This window comes from Mastomys coucha, unplaced genomic scaffold (genome assembly GCF_008632895.1).
Source record: "Mastomys coucha isolate ucsf_1 unplaced genomic scaffold, UCSF_Mcou_1 pScaffold16, whole genome shotgun sequence".
NCBI classification, from domain to species: domain Eukaryota; kingdom Metazoa; phylum Chordata; class Mammalia; order Rodentia; family Muridae; genus Mastomys; species Mastomys coucha.
In genome coordinates, this window is record NW_022196898.1 from 42,739,363 (window position 1) to 42,758,229 (window position 18,867).

Sequence of the window (18,867 nt, forward strand, 5' to 3'; positions counted from 1 at the left end):
AAACCAAAGGATTTCCTGTGCAAGCTGCCCTAATGAGGAGACAGATGCAAGTGGATCTCTGATACTTTAAGGTTAATTTAATGAGTTCAGACCAGTCAGGCAGGGCTACAAAGTAGCCCTGTCTCAAAAAGAAAAAAAAAGAAAGAAAAGAAAAAATGACTACCAAGAACAATACACCTTACATTGACCTCTGGCCTTCACACACAAGTACACCTGTGTGGACCCACATACTCATAAAATAATAAACTAATTGTTGCTCTCTACTAATGGGACTTTGGTTCTGCCATGGACTGATTAAGAATTAAAATAATCCCAGCACTCAGGAAGCAGAGGCAGGTGACTGAGTTTGAGACCAATTTTGTACTGTATATGAGTATCAGACCATCTGAGGCTGCATAGTGAGACCCTATCTCAAACTGATTCTGAATGAGGGCCTTCCCTCATTCAGACAGCTAGCTGCTGGAGCCTCAGAGACCTTTTCTTCTTACCTGTGTGCTTACTTAAGTCTGAGTACTAGAAGTACAATTTGGGAGAAAATAGCATGTGTCAGTCTGGCCTCTGTATTTGAGAATGACCCTCAATTTAGGATCTTCCAGCCTCTGCCTCCCAAGGGCTGGAGTTATAGGCATGTGCCATCATTCACACTCAGTTTATGTTGTGTTAGGGAACAAAGCTAGGAGAAAGCATTATAAGCAAGCACTCTACCATCCTCAGCCTTTTGATAATCTTAAAGCTATTTTTATTAAGCTGGTAATAACTGAATTTCATACCCCAACCTTTCTTCATAGTTTCCTTACTTCCTTTTGTTACTAGTTTTAGGTCCTAGGAAATTGACCCAGACTCATAAGCAATAGGAAACATGGCTGGGGCCTCCCCTGTCCGGTATGGTGAGGCCAGTGTTGCTGCTTGAGATCCAACCTAAGCCAGACTTACTGTTGCCTCTTCCTCAGGCACAATGGGAACATCCTTCTGGACGCAGAAGGTCACATCATCCACATCGACTTTGGCTTCATCCTTTCCAGCTCACCCCGAAACCTGGGCTTCGAGACATCAGCCTTTAAGCTGACCACAGAATTTGTGGATGTGAGTCAAAAAAGAGGTGCTTCCAAGGGTCACTGTGTTCTTCCTCTGAGAGGAGCTGATAAGCTCCCCAAGTTAGGAACAGAACAGAAATGGCAATAAGTCAAGATGAGGCAGGATTTCCTGAAAGCTTTCTTATGAAAGAAAATGTGAAGATAGTGGTAGTGAAATTTAACATGATTGCCTTAAGAGAAGGAAGCTCTTGAGAGGCCCACAGGGAAAGGACCCACCAGAATTCCTCTGTGCACAGACCCTCTCCTTGCTTCCAGGTAATGGGTGGCCTGAATGGTGATATGTTCAACTACTACAAGATGCTCATGCTGCAAGGGCTGATTGCTGCTCGGAAGCACATGGACAAGGTGGTGCAGATTGTGGAGATCATGCAGCAAGGTGTGGCTCAGGAGGGCCCTGGCCTGGGGGCCTCAGGTTGGGGGACATTTCTCAGGGGGTCTCCATTTCCCCTTTAGAACATTCTTCACCCTGGCAGAACTGGTTTTGGAGGTGGGGCAGGAGAAAAGGAACAGCAGAAAGCTCTTAGGTACCCTCGTGGGAAAACAGCCATTTTCAGCCTCCTGGTTTTTCCATTCTTCTATTCAACTATATTTCTCAGTCTTCTTCCTTCCTTCTCTGCAACTTCTACTCACTTCTCTCCCATCACACTTGGCCTGACTGCCCTGACCTCAGCCACCACCACTTCCTACTAGCCTCTCCTGCTCTGATCTTTCCTGCCTCATTTTCCTTTCACTTTGCCACCTCCTTGGTCCCTCAGTTTTTTGCACAGGACTCCCTCCTCTTCCAGTTCCTCTGGAACCCTCTTATTTCCCCCACCCCAGACTCCGGATGTTTACCCTACCTAAGCTGCCAGTCTCCTCCTCCCCATCCTTGCCCCTACCCCACAGGTTGCCGTCGTTGCTCAGGAGCATCTCTGTCTGGCCCCGTGGTGACGGTGGCCCAGGTCATCTGTGAGTGTCAGACCTAGCATAGGCAGAGGCCTGCAACCAGATAAGTGCAGGGCCCATTCCCAGAGCCTCTTCCCAGCGTTCCCTCTGGGCCCTAAGGCATCTCTCCAATGATTACTGGGGGAAGTTATGGGCTTGCCTTTCCCTATCCTGCCCACATACTCCCACCTACAGAGGAGCTAAGAAGTATGGGATGAGGATGGACTGAAAACAAGGCTTCCTGATTGCTTTTCTCTGCACAAGCAAAACTGCTCTATACTATCAAGGATCCCAGTGGTGGGGAGGGGAGGGGTACTCTAGCTCTTTCCCATGTGAATACTAAGTACTGGCCTGCCTTCCTAATTGTCCATGACCCTTAATTTCCACTGCTTCCCCCAGGTTCTCAGCTTCCTTGCTTCCATGGCTCCAGCACCATTCGAAACCTCAAAGAAAGGTTCCACATGAGCATGACTGAGGAGCAGCTGCAGCTGCTGGTGGAACAGATGGTGGATGGCAGCATGAGGTCCATTACCACCAAACTCTACGATGGCTTCCAGTACCTCACCAATGGCATCATGTGACACCATTTTCAGGCCTAAAAGTGGTGGGATTTAAGGCGTCCTCCTTAGGAGGACCCTTGCCTAAGAAAACCCAAATCACAAAACCCCACCTACCTAACCACCTACCCAAGGGAAATGGAAGGCAAGAAATACAAAGGATCATGTGGTAACCATGAGAGCTTGCCAGAGGGTAGGAGAGCCAACCTCGGGGTCCAGACTTGCTGGGGCTTCCCCACCTCTTGCTGTGTCAGTATTACCACCTGACAGATCCCAGGACTCACTGCCCTCCAGAGAACAGAGGTGATGAACATGAGGAGGACTGGAGCCTTCTTCCCCTCAGGGGGTCTCAGAGGTTTTCTACAAACCATCTTTTATTTTCCCTGGGTCCCAGCAAACTGGGAGGAGTGGGTTCTTGGTACTTAGGACTTATTCCTATGTTTGGCCATGTGGCTGCCTAACTCTATCTCCTCCTGGGAGCTGACCCCTGGCCCACATTCCTGACAAGTGGGTCCTGCACTTGCTGAGGTTCCCCATCATGGGGGTAAGGAAGGGAACTGACACAATCCCTCTAATGCATTGGGGGTATTGGCTTAGCCATGGGGAAATTTCTTACCCTGATCCTTTCCTCACACCCAGGGAAATCGCTCTCATTTTTTTTTTTTTTTTAATTTTTAATTTTTGTTTGAAATAAAGTCCTTAGTTAGCCATCTGTGTCTTGTTGCTTCTGGGGGTGGAGTGCTTGGAAAGGGTTAAGTCCAGCATACAAAAGGCACCAAACACATAAGAAGGAAGATTGCTTTTTCTGTCTTTGCCAATACTGCCTCTTCCCTGAGAAGGGCTTCCCCAGTTTCTGACTCACCCCCTCCCTATCAGTACACATTATCCAACTCACATAAAAAGAAAAGCCTGAATGGGGATTAAACCACAAGCAGTTTTAATGGTCTGGTTTTCTCCCTCCTGTTTCTTCCACTGTTAGTATTACTACTACAAGAATAAAGGATTCCTGAGAGCCTGTCCTCTCTTCTCCCTGGAACCTACTTGACAGGACTCATCCCCACCAACCCCCCACCCCCACCCCTAAATTTCTGGGGGGAAAAGACAAATGGAAGGCACTGCAGGGATTGGGGTGGGGGTGTTAGTGCCAATGAGTGTTGGAGGAAGGGATACTAGGGCAGAACCCAGCCCAGAAGAAGAAAATACTGGTCTGTGCCTGAAGAAATCTAGTAGAAGGATAGAAGCTAGACCCTGTACATCCTTCAGTCCATCCTTGTACCTGTCTAGCAGGCTTGTTAAGGTCCCATCCTCCCACACAGTTACTGGGAGTCTGCAACAGGAGCATTAGTGTTGGATTCAGAAAGGAAAAAGAGGGCCCACTTAAGTAGGACCTAGAGGCCAAACCCAAGAGAGAGGGGGGTGCAAGTCACTAGAATCCTCAAAAGCCTTTCCCTCAGGGATGGAGAAAGAAGTTAATGTCAAACTCCCAGCCCAGGGAGGTGACAGCAGCAGTGAAACCCAAGTCCCAGGGAAGAGGCCTGGTCAATCTGAGGCCTGGGACCTAGTTGTCACCACTGCCTCCCTGCCGGGCCCTGATGAATGCCATGCCATGCGTGCGGAAATGGGTCTTGAGGTTCAGGGGGCTATCACAGCTCTTGCCACAGACCTTACAAGTCAGAGGGCCTCCAGAAGCAGGCAAAGGTGAGTCTCCACCCTCTGGATCAGAACGTAATGGAGGAACCTCTTCTTCCCCATCTCCCAGCCCCAGGACACTGGCTTTACCCCCAGCCCGTTTCTTCTTGTGGCTAATGAACCGGTGGCGGCTCAAGGAGCCAGGGGAAGCAAAGCACAAGCCACAGTCAAGGCACTGCTGAGTGCCACCATCCACCCTCAACCCCACAAGGCTCTGTTCTGCTGAGCCACTGCTTCTATAGCGCAGAGGACCGTGGCCTCCTGACCCAGGGCCACCCCTCAGGGACTTGGCTGGTGGTGTTGTACTGTCAGGCTCCTCACTGCATGAGTCAGAAGACTGGCGGCGTTTCCGTCCTGGCCCCTGGAGAAAAGTGGAAGAAACCGGGCCTCACCATTACCCTGGTTTCCTGAGACCAAGGTCTCACTAGTTTCTCAATCCCATGACATAAGGAAGGCCTTTTCTTACCTGGGCTCTGCCACCAGAGCCTCGAGCCAGGGAGCCACCTCGGCCAGAAGACTGGGTCCCAAGAGGTAAGCCATGCCGAACCTGGACATGCTTCTCCAGGATCAGGCGACTACTGAAGGTGCGCTTTCCCTCTGTACAATACCTAGCAGAAGTAAAGTGGGCAAGATAGCACCAGAGGCACAGGCAAAGACCAGAACCCATAGCTCTTGAGAGAAGGAAGGTTGCCACAGCAGAAGCTGGCCTCAAGCTTCAGATCCCTCAAGGAAGAGACAGGTGGCCAGGTACTCTCTTCGTGGGAATGAGTAAGGGTTACCTGCATGGATAAACTCGCTTGATTCCCTCATGGTTGACCCTGACATGGCGCCTCAGGCTTGGGGCAGAGCAGAAGGAGCGCTCACACAGGCGACAGGGGAACTTTTTCACTGACTAGAAAGCAAAGGGTGGAAATTTTCAACCACTCAGGTCAACTCCAAGGCTACCCTCCAGCCCCACCTCTCCCAGGGGAAACCCAGCTCACCTTGCCGTGCTCCTTCTTCATGTGAGTCACATACTCATCACGCTCAGGACACCAGGAGTGACAGATGCCACAAGTCCAGCCCCCAGGTCCCCCACCCCCACCTTTGATGCCTTTGTTTCCCAGCTCTCCTCGTCGAGGTCTCTTGGTTGGGCGGGGAGGCTCAGGGGAGCTGGGCGGCTCCTCTTCAGAAGATGAAGAAGACTCCTCAGTAGCAGGAGCTGCCTCTGCCTGAGACACGGCCAGCTCCTCAGGCTCAGGCTTGGGGGTCAAGAGGGCACCTCCAGCCCCTTTCCCAACTGCCTCTTCCCCTACACGTCCAGACTGATGAGTATTCTATAAGAAGACAAGGAATATGGCTAGGTGGAGGAGAGCCTGGCTTTGCCAGAGTCCTCACTTCACCCTCCTCCCACTGCCAGAAGGTTCTATGACCCTAGTTCATGTCAGCATAGCTAGCCAGTAGCCATTCCCTAGCCTTTGCTCCTCCTGTACCTTGAGATGCTCTAGCATGGTTCTTTTTTGGGCGAAAAGCAGAGGACAAGATGGGCACTTAAAGACACTGACACGCTGGGGCAGTAAGTGCTGGTCGAAGTGTGAGGAGAGGAGGGGTTTGTGAGTGAAGACTGTATCACACATGGCACACTTATAGATCAGCCTGCAGGAATAGAAGGGTCAGTATAAACATGGGCGATAGCAGAGCCCTGCCCTGCACCCAACCCTCCAGTCCACCACCACACCACCACCTCTTCACCCATCCACCTCACCACGATGCTCCCTCCCCAGGTCTCACTTGGCTTGCTGGGTAAGGAAGCTTGGATGCTGGGAGTAGAGGTGGGCATGAGCGCTGGGTGCAGACTTGAAGGCCATGGGGCAGATGGGGCACTTGTGGAAAACTTCGCAGTGTGATGTCTGTATGTGGGACTTGATGGAGTTCACACCCCCAAACACCACTGCACAGCTGGGGCACCTTGGAGAGGAAGTGGGGGGTACTACAGTGAGGTAGGGGCATCTCCAGCACCCCTCTTATTCTTGAAGACAAGGCAAATTTCAAAAGAAAATTAACAAAGGAACATGAGCAAGGCAGAAGGAAGGAGGCTCAGTTCCCAAGAGAGGTCTGAGAAGACAGAGCTGGGATTCCACCAGGGACCCTGCTCTCCACTGTTCCCATAATACATAACTTGATGGCAGGGTGGACGGGGTTGTGTTAACACAATAGGAAAAATAATGGTTCTCCTTAGGAAGCCATCTAAAAAGATTACTGCTAACAAACAGATCCTAAAGTTCTAATGAGGAATTGAGCATGAGGCACCTGTATCCTACACGGCGAGAGAAATGCAGACAGGCCTCTCGAAGATGGGTCTGAAAATTAGCTTGTAGGAAGTTACCCCCACACTCAGGACAGACATGGGGGGGGCGGTTCTTATGTGTGCGCTGGTGGGCACTGAAGCTGCAGCGATTGGGGAGCATCATGGGGCAGGACGGACACACCTGTCAAGAGGTTAAACAAGGTTAATTGATGAGGGGTGCCCTGTATCGTATTACTTTGTTTAAGCAAGCTCCCAGTACCTTCCTGAATTTTTACCTCCATAGAATCTGGCTGTCCCTTCCCCCAGAGAAGGGAAATGAGAAACAACTCACATTGCTGGTAGACCCAAGCGCAGGAGGGCCCAGCTGCTGGAAATGGGCTGCCATGCCAGCCTTGTCCCGGCACTGCTCTTTGCACTCCAGACAGCGAAAGCACGACGTGTAAACAGAGGCAGCAGGGGGAGCAGGGGGCTCTGTTGGGAGTGGTAGCACAGGAGCTTCAGTGGCAACTGTAGTGATGGTAGAGGAAGTGACAGCCCCCTCCCCCTTGCCCAAAACAGGCAAGGCCAGAGGTCCAGGAACAGCTGGGACAGCCACAGGCAGCAAGGGTGTGATATCTGGCTGCCCCACCATCTGGTCAAGGGCTACAGGCCTCATGACCAAATGTGAGCACTGCATGACAAGCCCCTTGTCCTTGTGCTCACGGGCATGCAGGAGTAGGCTACACTTGTTGAAGAAAACCAGGCGACGGGCACAGTGGTTACAGGTGACCTCTATACGCATGCTTCTGCGATCATAGTGCCGTGCCAGGCTCTTCTCCAGGGAGAAGGCATCTCCACACTCAAGGCAGCGATAGCCTGTTGGAGGCAGTGCCAGCCCAGCCTCAGCTGGTGGACTCAGGTTTGGTCTATAAGCAGGCAGCAGGTTCTTGCTGTTGAGAATCTTGTTGAAGGCCTCTACCAAACTGGACTGGGTTCGAGAGATCACTGAGCCAGCTGCTGTGCCTGGCCCAGTAGCAGACTTAGAAGGCTGTACCATTACCACTGAGGCACCATTGACCTTCTGCCCCCCAAGGCTAAACCCTGTCCGCACCTCAGCCTTGGGCAGAGTTTGGGGCACCAGACCTAACACACTCTTAGCCATAGTCTTGGGGCTGGTGGCATTCCCCCCTGGTAGAACCACAGCTTTGCGGGCCACACTGGCTGCCATGAGCATGGCAGTGCTAGCGTTCTGGATGGTGGCCACAGGCAACACTGTACCTTTCAGCCTTGTACCATCACCCAGTTGGACACTCACCACCTTTGGACCCTCAGGGGTTGGAGTTACAGGGGACAGTTTCAGGAAGCTAGCCTCAGCCAGGAAGGCCCCCTCGGCCAAAGGGGCAGGAGGATCAGGTTCTGAGGGAACCCGGGTTACAGTTCTTGTGATATTCCCACAGGATGTTTTAATAGTCTTGATCCGCACCTTGAGGGGCCTAGAAGAGTTGGAGGAGGTAGGGGAATCATTGCTGTCCTCATCCGCAGCCTCAGCTCCACTAGAGGGACTCTGAGGACTTCTTGGGGGAGACTTGTCCACTGTTCCCTCATCTTCTTCCTTCAGGGGTTTACAGCTGGGCGCCTTTACAGGGGAAGCAGGAGGGCTCTGGTGCCCTGGAGACTGCTTGAAGGACACCCCAGCCCCCTGCGGGGGTGAGACACTGCCAGGGATGCCTGCTGCCTCAGGGCTGGAGCCTGAGCCTCTCGGGGTTAGGCCCTGGGAATGCTGAGGGCTGCAGCTTTCCTGTTTCAAGGCCCCCTGAGGCAAGAGAGAAGTAGGAGGCAGCAAGGTTGAGCCATTTTCTGAGGCCAGTTCAAAAGGGGTGGTGAAAGAAGGTGGAGCCATGTCACCATCCCCAGGTTGGGAAGGCTCAGGAGGTAGGGGATCTGGGTGGTCTCCTGGTTCAGACCCAAAATGAGCAAAGAGGTCCAAGCATGTTTTGCCTTCCCCAGCTTTTTCTTTCCAGGCATCCCCACTGGCAGGTGCTGAAGAATGGGGGGTTTCTGAGAGAGATGATGGCTCAGGACCCCCAAATCCATTTTGCATCAGACACGACCCTATAGGACCTTCCTTAGTTATATCCCCAGCCTTGGTCTCTTCCTCTCCTGAATCCCCAGTCAGGGTCTCAGACTGCTCTGGACACACTGTGTTCTTGACAATGACGCTGACAGTAGAAGTGTCCGGTGGTTGTGGAAGGCCATGATCAGAGACCTCAGCTGGACTCTCAGGGTCATTCTCAGCAGCTACTGCTGCTCCTCTGTCTTTAGAATCACCTCCTACACTGGATTCTGGCTTCCCTTGGCCTCCTGTTCCCTCATTTTCTTCTGGCCCAGAGTGAATGGCTTCATTTGCATCAATGTCAGGGATGTCAAAAGCAGCAAGGAGGTCATCAAAATCAGGGGTCTTCATGTCCCCCATAATGACAGGTCCCAGACCTAATGAAAACAGTAAAAATGAAGAGAAATTGGGATCCCCATATCTAGACCCTGGACCTCCCCTTCTCAGTACTCTGTATTTATCCCCTCCGACTTGGTACATCTCCACCATATTGTGAATCCTAGAGAGCTGCTTGAGGTATTCATGTGCCAAACCCTAAAATCAGGTTAGTGGGAGAACACTAGGTACTGCCAGAATCAAAGTCCAGGGAAAACTAGAAAGAGATTCTTAGAAATACAAAGAAAAGTAAGAGAAGTTGAAGGTTCTCAGAGATCATCTCCGCTGAAAGCAGGTAAACGGCTCCTGTGCCTCACACAGAATGTCAAGGAGGATAGCAGACATAATGCTCTGGGCTTCAGGGCTTGAGTCAGCATGGGATCAACACTCTTCATGAACTGTGAACCGGGGGTCCACAGCAAACTCAAAGGCCATTTACACATAGGAGCAGTAATTATGGCTAAAACTTAACTTGCTCTGCCTTTAGCTTTAGCATCGCTCTTCAAGCAAGTTACTTCATTGCCTTACTGTTGCTGTTTCAGAGAGTTGACAAGTAACCCATTTATCCAAATTCTACAAACATGAAATTGCATGTGTGAGTGTCAAACCCAAAATACAATTTACTAATGCAGCTGGGCCGAATTAGGACATGAGGTCAAGCAGAACCTGGCTGCACTGGGAAGGAGGCCACCTAGGGCCACCTAGGGCTAGGGTCAGAACTAAGAGTCAGAGGTCAGCTAAAGCCATATGTGAAAGATCTGGAGCTCCTCTTGGCACCCAGAGCCCTAGTGTGGTCAGCAAGGAGAAACAGATTCAAGGTAGAAGAATAAGACGCAGAAAGGGGGGGAGGGCTGAGTCCTCTCCTGTCACAAACACCTGCTGCTTGCTCACCTTCCCCAGAGTGTCTTCCCTCCTCCACCTTGCTCTCTCAGGGTTAAAACTCCAGGGTACAAGCTGATCCAACATAGCTGCCACACTGGGAGAAAGCTCCTCCTTCCCATGTCGCTTCTGCTCTAAGCTCTTCACATAGTCTACCCTCCAACTCAGAGTCTACCTTCTTGGGTAACAGGAGCCTAGAAGTCTTCCCCAACCTTAATCTGGCCCAGGGAGGATTGGGGGAGGGGGTATTCCCCAAAGACTTATTATGTGTCACTAAAGCAACAAGGAGACCCAAACTCTATCCTCTCTCTGTTTTTAACCCTAAGTAATTCTGTATCTAGGAAGACTCAACAAAGGGACGATTTCGCTCCCCTTTACACATTCCCTGCCCAGGATGCAAGCCATTTCCCAGGGCCATTTCTCTCACCTCTTTCCAGCCTTCAGACTGTAACTGGAGATAGTCCCAGCAGGTGGCGGCTGGCATTGCACGGACCGAGGTGGGGGTGGGGGGCAAGGGTACCAACTAGAGGAAGAAAGGGTAGTCCTCCTTGTACATTACCCCTCTGCTTAATTCTGCACAATCTGGGTTTGAACAAAGCCCTTAGTTTTAACCCAGATGAATCGCTAGGTCCCCCTTCAATTCGGCTCTCCGGGGTCCGTAGACCTGGGCTACCTTCCCACTCAAGCTCCCAGCAGGGTGGGTCGGTGGAGTACAAACCAATGGGGACTAAGAAAACACCTGCTTACGTACCTCTCCCAACCACCTCCCTCTGGCGTGCAAGTGACTTGGAGGTCATCCGATAGCCACCTGGAGCAGACCATGGGCCAAACACAGAGAGGCTTAGGGCCAATGAAGATCCTCCACTCAGCCGCCAGGCCTCTGGAGCTGCCATCTCACTACCTATCCCTCCCCCCACGTCCCCTGTTCTCCAAAAGCAAAAGGGGGCTTAACAAGAAGAGGGTGAACAGACACCGGTCGGGTGGGGGCTCCATTGCCCTTTGCCCGAGGCCTACAGCGCAGAGCAAAACGAAGGGGCCAGAGCACGACCGGGGGCGATGAGGCTGCGGCCAAGCTGGGCAGCAGGCGGCATTTAAGTCCCTGCCATCTGCCAGGAACTGGCGCGGAAAGTAAGTCCGGGGTTTCGGGTAGGGGACAAGAAGTGCGTTAAAAAAAACTGAAGGGTAAACTGAGGCGAGTGGTGCTTTTTTCACTTTCACCGGCCAAGAACTCAAGGCAGGGCCTCGGCGAGGCCAGGCCCTTTAGGATCTGCGGCGCTGCACCTCGGGGGCCAGGACTCTCCGGCAGTGGGGAGTGGCGCGAGGGGAGTGGAGACACAAGAGGGGGCGGTCCCTGCGTGATTCTAAGCTCTACAGCCAGGTCAGTCCCGGCTCGAACCTGGTCCCCTTCATCTACCTCTGCGCGCCGTGCAGCTCGCCCCGGCTCCGAACCCCCCAGGGGCTCGCTCTCTCCAGACCCGAGTGATTGCAAGGCGCGGACCAGGATCGAGGCGCCAGCCTGAGTCCTGCCCGGGCCCGGACGCTGACCAGCACCCGGCCGGTCGGGATGCAGGCTCCTCTCCGGCTGGGCCCAACTCCCCCGCCCCCACCGCCCGGCACGGACACCATTTTAGGTCGCGACATCCCGCAGCCTCGAGTCCCCCGGCCGCACTCCGACCGCCTCTCAGTCTAGGAGCGCCAGGACTTAGGGGTCCAGGAACACCCCCCCCTCCCACGTTACCAGGCTAGGGGCAGTGCTTCCGGCCAACGGGAGTTCCCACCCGTGGCCCTCGAAGAAGGAGGCGACCCCGCCGGGCAAGCAGCCGCCCCAGGGGGCGGCGGCACCGAGAAGGGGGTAGTTGACCAAGTGGGGGAGGGGCAGGGGTATTTACCCGCCCCCCCGGGGGGCGGAGCCAGGGGCGTGTATTTGCCGCGAGCGTGCTTACTTGTTCCGATCCTGGTGCGGGCTGAGACCCTGCGGCCTCCTCCCGGTTCCAGCCGCCACCGCCGCCGCCGCCGCCGCCCTCCCCGCGGCCGCCGCTACTTCCTGCTTCTCTCCGCTTCGGCCTCCCCTCTCCCTCAGCTCCCTCCGCGCTCCTAGTCCGGGCTGCCCGCTTTCATACTCGCCATTGGCTAATGGACCCGTCACTCAACTGCGAGCCCCACCCATCCCCGTACGGGATTGGCTCTCCATACCCCGCTCGGAACTGGCCCCTCATAGTCTTCTCACCGCGATTGGACAAAGAGCCTGGGCCCTGTGGAGAAGCCTCTCCCCATTGGCTGCTCCGGAGTCCACCTGCCCCGTCTGAGCAGCCCGAAAGCCATTGGCCGCCGCCGCTGTCGCTTAGCGAGAAGCCAGCCTTAGTCTCCGCTTTGGGTTGCGAGGGGTGACTAGCTAGCCCTGAAGCGTGGCCGTCCTCTCTCCATTGGTCGCTCGAAGCCGGACACTGTGTCTCACGTATGCAAACTTAGGAACTCTAGCTGTCTGGTGGCGCGTCTAGGGGAACCTCGTCGGCTCCCCGTGGAACCTGAGTGTTCGTGCCGTTCGTTACCTCTGGCTAAGCCGCGATCGCAAGGATGCGGTGCTGGGGGTCACAAAATGGGGTGCCACCCCCAAACATTACGTCATCGGGGTGACCACGGCCTGACGTTCCTCACCGTCTAAATGGCTTTATAATCCGGACGGATGCGGTTCTGGCGTCCGCCTGCCTCTGGGCGTACGCACCACGCACAGCTCCTCCCTCTGCGGGAGAGCCGGACAGACTTTGGGATTCAGAGTGTAAAAGAAACCGGAACCACCGAGACCTGAGACCTGGGACACGCTGCGACCGGAAGTGGGGGAGGTGACGTTGGGAAGTGCTGGCGTGGCCTGGGCCACAACCCAGGAGAGCTTAAGGTAGTGTGCTGATAGGCTTCTAACGCGAGAGGAGGGAGCCTAGATCGAGCTCCCATTTAAGACAGTTCTTTTCTTCCCCGCCCCCGACAGGAGCTGGCACGACTGTCCCCGTTGAGCTTTCCCGCGCTTTACTGCCCCGCCCCTTGGAGGCGGGGAAGGGGGCGGAGTCGCAAGGGAGAAGCACTCGCCCACTTGCCCTGCTTCAGGTTTTTGCAGGATCCATCTGCACGCCCAGTGGGCCACCTGGCGCGCACTCTACTCTGGCCGCGCGCCGCCACCGCTCACCGCGACCGCAGCCGTCTCAAATGACAAGGGTTTTTAAATTTTTGCTTTATTTTCACTTTTTTGCAGTGTTCAGAGTGGAACCTAAGTGCTTCACTCAGTCCAAGCAAGCAACCCACCAACATAGCAACTTGGCGAGTCTTTTTTATTGAACGTTGGGAGTCGCACACGCTAGGGCAGGTGCACTCGTAACACTGAAGCTACACTATACCCTATCACCTTTTGGGACAGGGTTCCCACTAAGTTGTCCTGCCTGCCTAGTAACTGGGGCTACACAGCAGTGCCATCAGGCCCAGGTTTGGGTGAAGCTTTTAAAAGAAGGCTCTGTTACCTGCCCTTGGACCCCAAAAGTTCAGGCTTATGGATGGGAGGAATCTTGGAACCACCACATTCCACATGATGCCATCAGGCAAATCTTTCTACCTCCCTGAACCTATTGTCTCATAAATAAAATAGTAACTGTAATATCCACCTGCCAAGATTATTTTTGTGAGCATGAAAAGCTTAGAAGGCAGAGTGCTATTTATGAAGCGATAGCAAACGGGGTAAATGCAGCCCCTTCCTCCGCCTCACCTGCCATCTTTCTCTGCAGGTGCTGCAGCTCCTTTCTCTGAATAACTGAGAGTTCTTTACTGGAGAGCTGAGGATGTGGCTCTGTTGGTAGATTATACTTTACAAACTTGAATTATGCACATAATCCCAGCACTTGGAAGGTGGAGGCAGGAGTACTAAGTTCAAAGCTAGTCTTGGCTCCATAGGGAGTCTGATTTCTGCCTGTAATACGTGAGACTCTTGAGTCCAACAAAGGGGGGAAAACCCTACTGGGTGCATTCCATTCCCACATTCTCCTCTGGGTCTTTCTGTAGGTTTAATAATTACTATCCGTATATATGTATTGTGATTAGAACTTTATGTTAACTCATTTAATCCTTACAACTCTAGAGGCAAGTATGGCCATTTTATAGAGAAGGAAGCAAGCATAGGCAGGCTAGAGTAACTGATTTACACAAAGTCAGAAGCAGAGAAGTTAAAATTTTGAGAATCCAAAATAGGAAGTGGTGAATTACAGATTCCCTTGCCAAGAGAATTCTGTGTAGAAATTTGTTCTTCAATTAGATAGATGTACTAGTCATTTGTTTAAGAAGTAGTTTTCAAACTTAGGTGTAGTGGAAGAAATCTTGTAATCCTAACAACTGGGAGGTGGAGGCAGAAGAAGCAAGAGTGCAAGGCCAGTCTCAGATACATAGCAAGTTCCAGACTGTATTAGTTACTTTTCTGTTGCTGTGGAAAAACACCATGACCTTGGCAACTTATAGAGGGTTTATTTGGGCTTACAGTTCCAGTGAATATGATAGTGAGTGGCATGATAGAGGGCAGGAGCAGAAGCTGAGAGCTCACATCTTGAACTGCAAGCAGAAAGCAGAGGGGAAACTGGGAACAGTGTGAGTCTTTAAACCTCAAAGCCTACCCTGGTGACATACATCGTTTAGTAAGAACACACTTCCTGAGCCTCCCAAACATCTCCATCAATTGGGGATCAAATATTCAAATGCCTAAGACTGTGGAGGACAATTCATTCAAACCACTACACAGACCAGCCTATGCACGTGAGACCCATGACCAAATGAAGGAGGGTGAGGAAAAATATTTTAATTCAGATAATATTTAATAAGTACCATCTGTGAGTTAAATACTATTTGGGGCTGAGAGATGGCTCAGTAGTTAAGAGCACCGTCTGCTTTTATAGAGGACAGAGTTCAGTTCCCCAGCACCCACATGGAAGCTAAACCATCTGTAATTCTAATCCTAGGGATTCTGACAACCTCTAGCTTCCACACGCATCATACATGTGGTACATGAATACCCATGTAGGCAAAACATATGTAAACATAAGAGAAAAAAAAACAGAGTCCCTGGTATGACCTGGACATTCTTACAAGTCTGAGGTCTCACCTACTGCAATGGCCGAGACAAGCAGGCCTGTCCAGCCTGGCCAACATAGTGAGGTCCTGTCACTGAAACAAAAAGTAACAATAAAGAAGCATATTAGAAACAGTGCTGCCAGGAGGGGGAGGAAGGGCTGTCAACACAATGAATATGCATGAGGTCCCTAGAAATGCATATTACCACTAATAATCGAAAGAAACAAATCTGAAAAGTTACCAACTGTGCTATTCCAACTATATGAGATTCTAGACAAGGCAAAACCACAGAGGCAGCAATAGACCAGCAGTTGCCAAGGGCTTACTTAGGGAGGGAGGATGACTAGATAGTGCACAGGGGAGTTTTGTGGCATTGAAACTTTTGTATGACTATAATAACAAGACACGTGACATTCTGCATTTGTCAAAATCCATAGATTGAACACAAAAGATGACATTCAAAATAAATTAATTAACTCTAGTTCATAATAATGTGAGACAGGAGAAATGGCTCAGTGGTTAAGAGCACTGTCTGCTCTTCCAGAGGACCTGGGTTCACTTCCTAGCACCCACATGGCACCTTACAACTGTCTGTAACTCCAGTTCCAGGGCATCTGACACCCTCACACAGTCATACATACAAGCAAAGTACCAATGCACATAAATAAATTATAATAGTATAATATTAGTAATAATAATAATAATGCATCAATATGGTTGATCAGTAGAAAGTAGTATGCCATGATTCAAGATAAGGGAAGTTCATGAGGAATATATGGGTACTGTCTGTATTCTTGCCCACTTTTTCTGTAAACCTAAATATCACTTAAGAGAAGTATATTAAACAAAATTTTAGCCTGGCAGTGGTGGCACATACCTTTAATCCCAGTCCTCGGGAGGCAGAGACAAGTGAGTCTCTAAATTCAAAGCCAGTCTGGTCTATAGAGTGAGTTCCAGGAAGGCTAGGGCTACACAAAGAAACTCTGTCTCAAAAAAGGGGGGTGAATTTTTTCAAAACCAGGGACATTCTAAAATTCAAAAACTAAATTTCAAAGCAGCAAAGGACAACAGGAAGTGTGTGAGGGTTGTAGCTGTACGTAGGGTGGATGAGTGAGGCTTTTCTGATAAGATTGCAATTAAGTGGTCCCAGAAGAGCTGACTGCTTTTTCAGCTATCTGGGTCAAGAACATTCCAGGAAGGAGATACAAAAGGTTCTTAGATGGAAGTGTGAAACAGAGGGGTTGGCAGATAGGAAGGATGAGTTGGGTCATGGGGTGATCTGAAGACTGTTTAAAAGGTCTTTCATGCCTACCAGATGTGGTGATATGCATCTTTAATCCCAGTCCTCAGGAGATAGAGGCAGGTGACCTCTGAGTACAGAGGCAGGCTGGTCTACAGAGTGAATTCCAAGACAGCTAGAGCTACACAGAAAAAACTCAGAGAGGGAGAGGGAGAGGGACAGAGGGAGGGACAGGGGTGGGGGAGGGAGGGAGGAAGAAGAGACAGATGTGGTGGCATGTACCTGTAAGCCCAGCACTGGGAAAGCTGAGGCCAAAAGATCACAAGTTTTAGTTCAACTTTGGGCTCTCAAGCTAGATCCTATCTCTAAGTTTAAAAACACAGCTGGAAAGATGGATCTGTTGTTAAGATCACTTGCTGCTTTGTAGAGGACCCATGTTTGATTCCCAGTACCTACATGGGAGTTTACAACTGACTATAACTCCAGTTTTCCAAGTGATCCAGTACTCTCTTCTGCCCTCCTCTTACACTACACACGCATGCACACACATACACACGCACTACACATACATACATTAAGACAAAAAAACTAAAAAATAGTAAATTTAAAAAAAGAGTCTCACAGAGATAAATTGATCTGGGGCCGTAATTCAGTGACGAAGCTTTCCTAAACAGGTATAAGATCCTAGCTCCAATTCTCCTACACCACAAGAAGAAATTAGAGCAGAGAATAGTCATGATTCCTATATTCCCAGGACATGGAATAGGCTGCAGTAGGATCAGAAGTGAGTTCCAGAAAGACCTTGTCCCAGAAGATGAAGACAGTGATGAAGAGGATCTCGGGCGTGTGTGAAGATTGGAAAGGTCCATGCATCATCTAGGGCTTCCAAGCTTTCAAGGAGGCAAAAAGAGCTAGGAGGGAAGGAAGAGAATTCTGAAACCTTAAAACCAAATTTCCTGCTCATAGGAGGGAAGGAGAATGATGCACTGACAGGGTCCACTCACTAAGAGTGGGAGAAGTGACCGTATGGAGTAAAGAAAAGAGTTCATCAGTAATCTTGATGAGAACTTATATGGTACATGATGGAGCAAAAGCTTATATAGAATGAGTTTGTAAGATCAGAGAAGAGATGCCAGGTGTAGTAGTGTAACCACCTAGCATTTGTGAGGCAGAGCCAGGCTGATCTATGTACTGAGTTCCAGGAGAGTCAGCCAGGGCTACATAATGAGACCCTGTCTCAAAACAGGGAGAGGGAGAGGGGAAAAACAGGTCTGATTGATCTGATGGACCCCACAATCCCACAAGGTAGCAGGAGATAATCAACCGAGAGTTCTCTGACCACAATGCTCTGTGGAACACATGGGTGCTTACATACACAAATTTTTTTTTTAAGAATGGAGAAGGGGCCGGGAAGTGGTGGTGCACGCCTTTCATCCCAGCACTTGGGAGGCAGAGGCAGGCGGATTTCTGAGTTCAAGACCAACCTGGTCTACAGAGTGAGTTCCAGGACAGCCATGGCTACTCAGAGAAACCCTGTCTCGAAAAACCAAAAAAAAAAAAAAAAAAAAGTTGCTATGTGTACTGTGTATAAAAGTACCCTCCTAGGTCAGAAGAGAGTGTATGATTCCACAGAGATAGAGTTACAGACAGTTGTGAGATGGATGCTGGGAACCAAACTCAGGTCCTCTGGGAAAGTGGTCAGCAATGTCAACTGAACCAGAAACAATAAAAAAAAGAAGATGTTTGTATTTTGTTTTGTTTAATTGTTTTAATATTTTTATATATGGGTGTTTTGCCTGAATGATCTATTTGTACTGCATGTCTGTGCTTACATGTGCCACTGGAGGCCAGGGGAAGGCATCTCATCCCCTGGGACTAGAGTTACTGATGGTTGTGGGTCACAAGGTGCTGGAAATAAAACCCAGGTCCTTTGGAAGAGCAGCCAGTGCTCTTAACTGCTGAGTCATCTCTCCAGCCTCTAGTTTGGTTTTGTGTATGTGTGTATGTGCATGTGCGTGTGCTGTACTTGTTATATGGTTGCTTGCTTGTTTGTTTGAGGTAGGGTCTCTCCCTCTGAAGCCCAAGCTGGCCTTGAACTTCTGATCCTTCTGTCTCTACCTCCTAAATGCAGAAATTATAGGCAGATGTGCACCACCATACTTGAGAGAAAGAGACTTTTTTGTTGTTGTTGTTTTGTTTTGTTTCGAGATAGGGTTTCTCTGTGTAGCCCTGGCTGTCCTGGAACTCACTCTGTAGACCAGGCTGGCCTGGAACTCAGAAATCTGCCTGTCTCTGCCTCCCAAGTGCTGGGATTAAAGGCGTGCGCCACCACCGCCCAGCTCAAGAAAGAGACTTTTAAGATGAAAAAATTGAAACTGGGATTACAGCTCACTTGGTAGGTAGAATGCTTGCCTAGCATTCATGAAGCCATGGGTTGGAGCCTCAGAACACTAAAACCTGGCATGGTGGCTTAAGTGTATAAACCTGTTGACCGCGCAGTCATTTCGCCAGCAAGAAGACATGCGGACACTAGGATCCTTCTGCAGCAAGCATTTATTGCATCAGGAAGAGGAAGACCCCGAGCCAATAATCGGCACTGCTTATATACACCACAGCGTGGCGTGTCCGCCCAT

General features: G+C 50.7%; 2 protein-coding genes and 2 long non-coding RNA genes across 12 annotated transcripts in view; 2 read left to right on the plus strand and 2 right to left on the minus strand.

Annotated features, from left to right (window-relative positions):
• Window positions 1-1,475, minus strand: part of LOC116093385 — a 9,830-nt gene extending 8,355 nt beyond the window's left edge. For both annotated transcript variants that reach the window (XR_004119702.1, XR_004119701.1), the window contains exon 1: window positions 934-1,475. This is a non-coding gene — a long non-coding RNA (uncharacterized LOC116093385). The remainder of the gene's footprint in view (window positions 1-933) is intronic.
• Window positions 1-3,285, plus strand: part of Pi4kb (phosphatidylinositol 4-kinase beta) — a 32,024-nt gene extending 28,739 nt beyond the window's left edge. For 3 of the 5 annotated variants that reach the window (XM_031374749.1, XM_031374750.1, XM_031374751.1), the window contains 3 exons: window positions 951-1,083; window positions 1,350-1,470; window positions 2,418-3,285. In XM_031374749.1, coding sequence (XP_031230609.1) covers window positions 951-1,083; window positions 1,350-1,470; window positions 2,418-2,599 — 436 coding nt within the window. In that variant the 3' untranslated portion in view covers window positions 2,600-3,285. Of the gene's footprint in view, window positions 1-950; window positions 1,084-1,349; window positions 1,471-1,979; window positions 2,043-2,417 lie in introns of all 5 variants that reach the window. The other 2 variants (XM_031374747.1, XM_031374748.1) reach the window with 1 other exon arrangement.
• Window positions 3,286-3,367: 82 nt separating this feature from the next.
• On the minus strand, window positions 3,368-12,191 carry Znf687 (zinc finger protein 687). 4 transcript variants are annotated; one of them, XM_031374745.1, is made up of 10 exons: window positions 11,841-12,191; window positions 10,325-10,420; window positions 6,883-9,020; window positions 6,554-6,732; window positions 6,035-6,211; window positions 5,737-5,899; window positions 5,248-5,580; window positions 5,044-5,156; window positions 4,731-4,872; window positions 3,492-4,625 (listed from the first exon to the last, which is right to left on the minus strand). In XM_031374745.1, exons 3-10 carry the CDS (start codon window positions 9,001-9,003, stop codon window positions 4,134-4,136), a joined length of 3,720 nt encoding a protein of 1,239 aa, XP_031230605.1. In that variant the 5' UTR covers window positions 9,004-9,020; window positions 10,325-10,420; window positions 11,841-12,191; the 3' UTR covers window positions 3,492-4,133. The 4 variants fall into 4 exon arrangements, with proteins under 4 accessions (XP_031230603.1, XP_031230606.1, XP_031230605.1 ...); XM_031374744.1 differs by lacking the exon at window positions 11,841-12,191 and adding an exon at window positions 11,636-11,762; XM_031374743.1 differs by lacking the exon at window positions 10,325-10,420 and having other exon boundaries at window positions 3,368-4,625.
• Window positions 11,867-13,541, plus strand: LOC116093386. Its single transcript, XR_004119704.1, has 2 exons — window positions 11,867-12,790; window positions 12,881-13,541. It is a non-coding gene; the product is annotated as an uncharacterized LOC116093386 (long non-coding RNA).
• The last annotated feature ends 5,326 nt before the right edge of the window (window positions 13,542-18,867 follow it).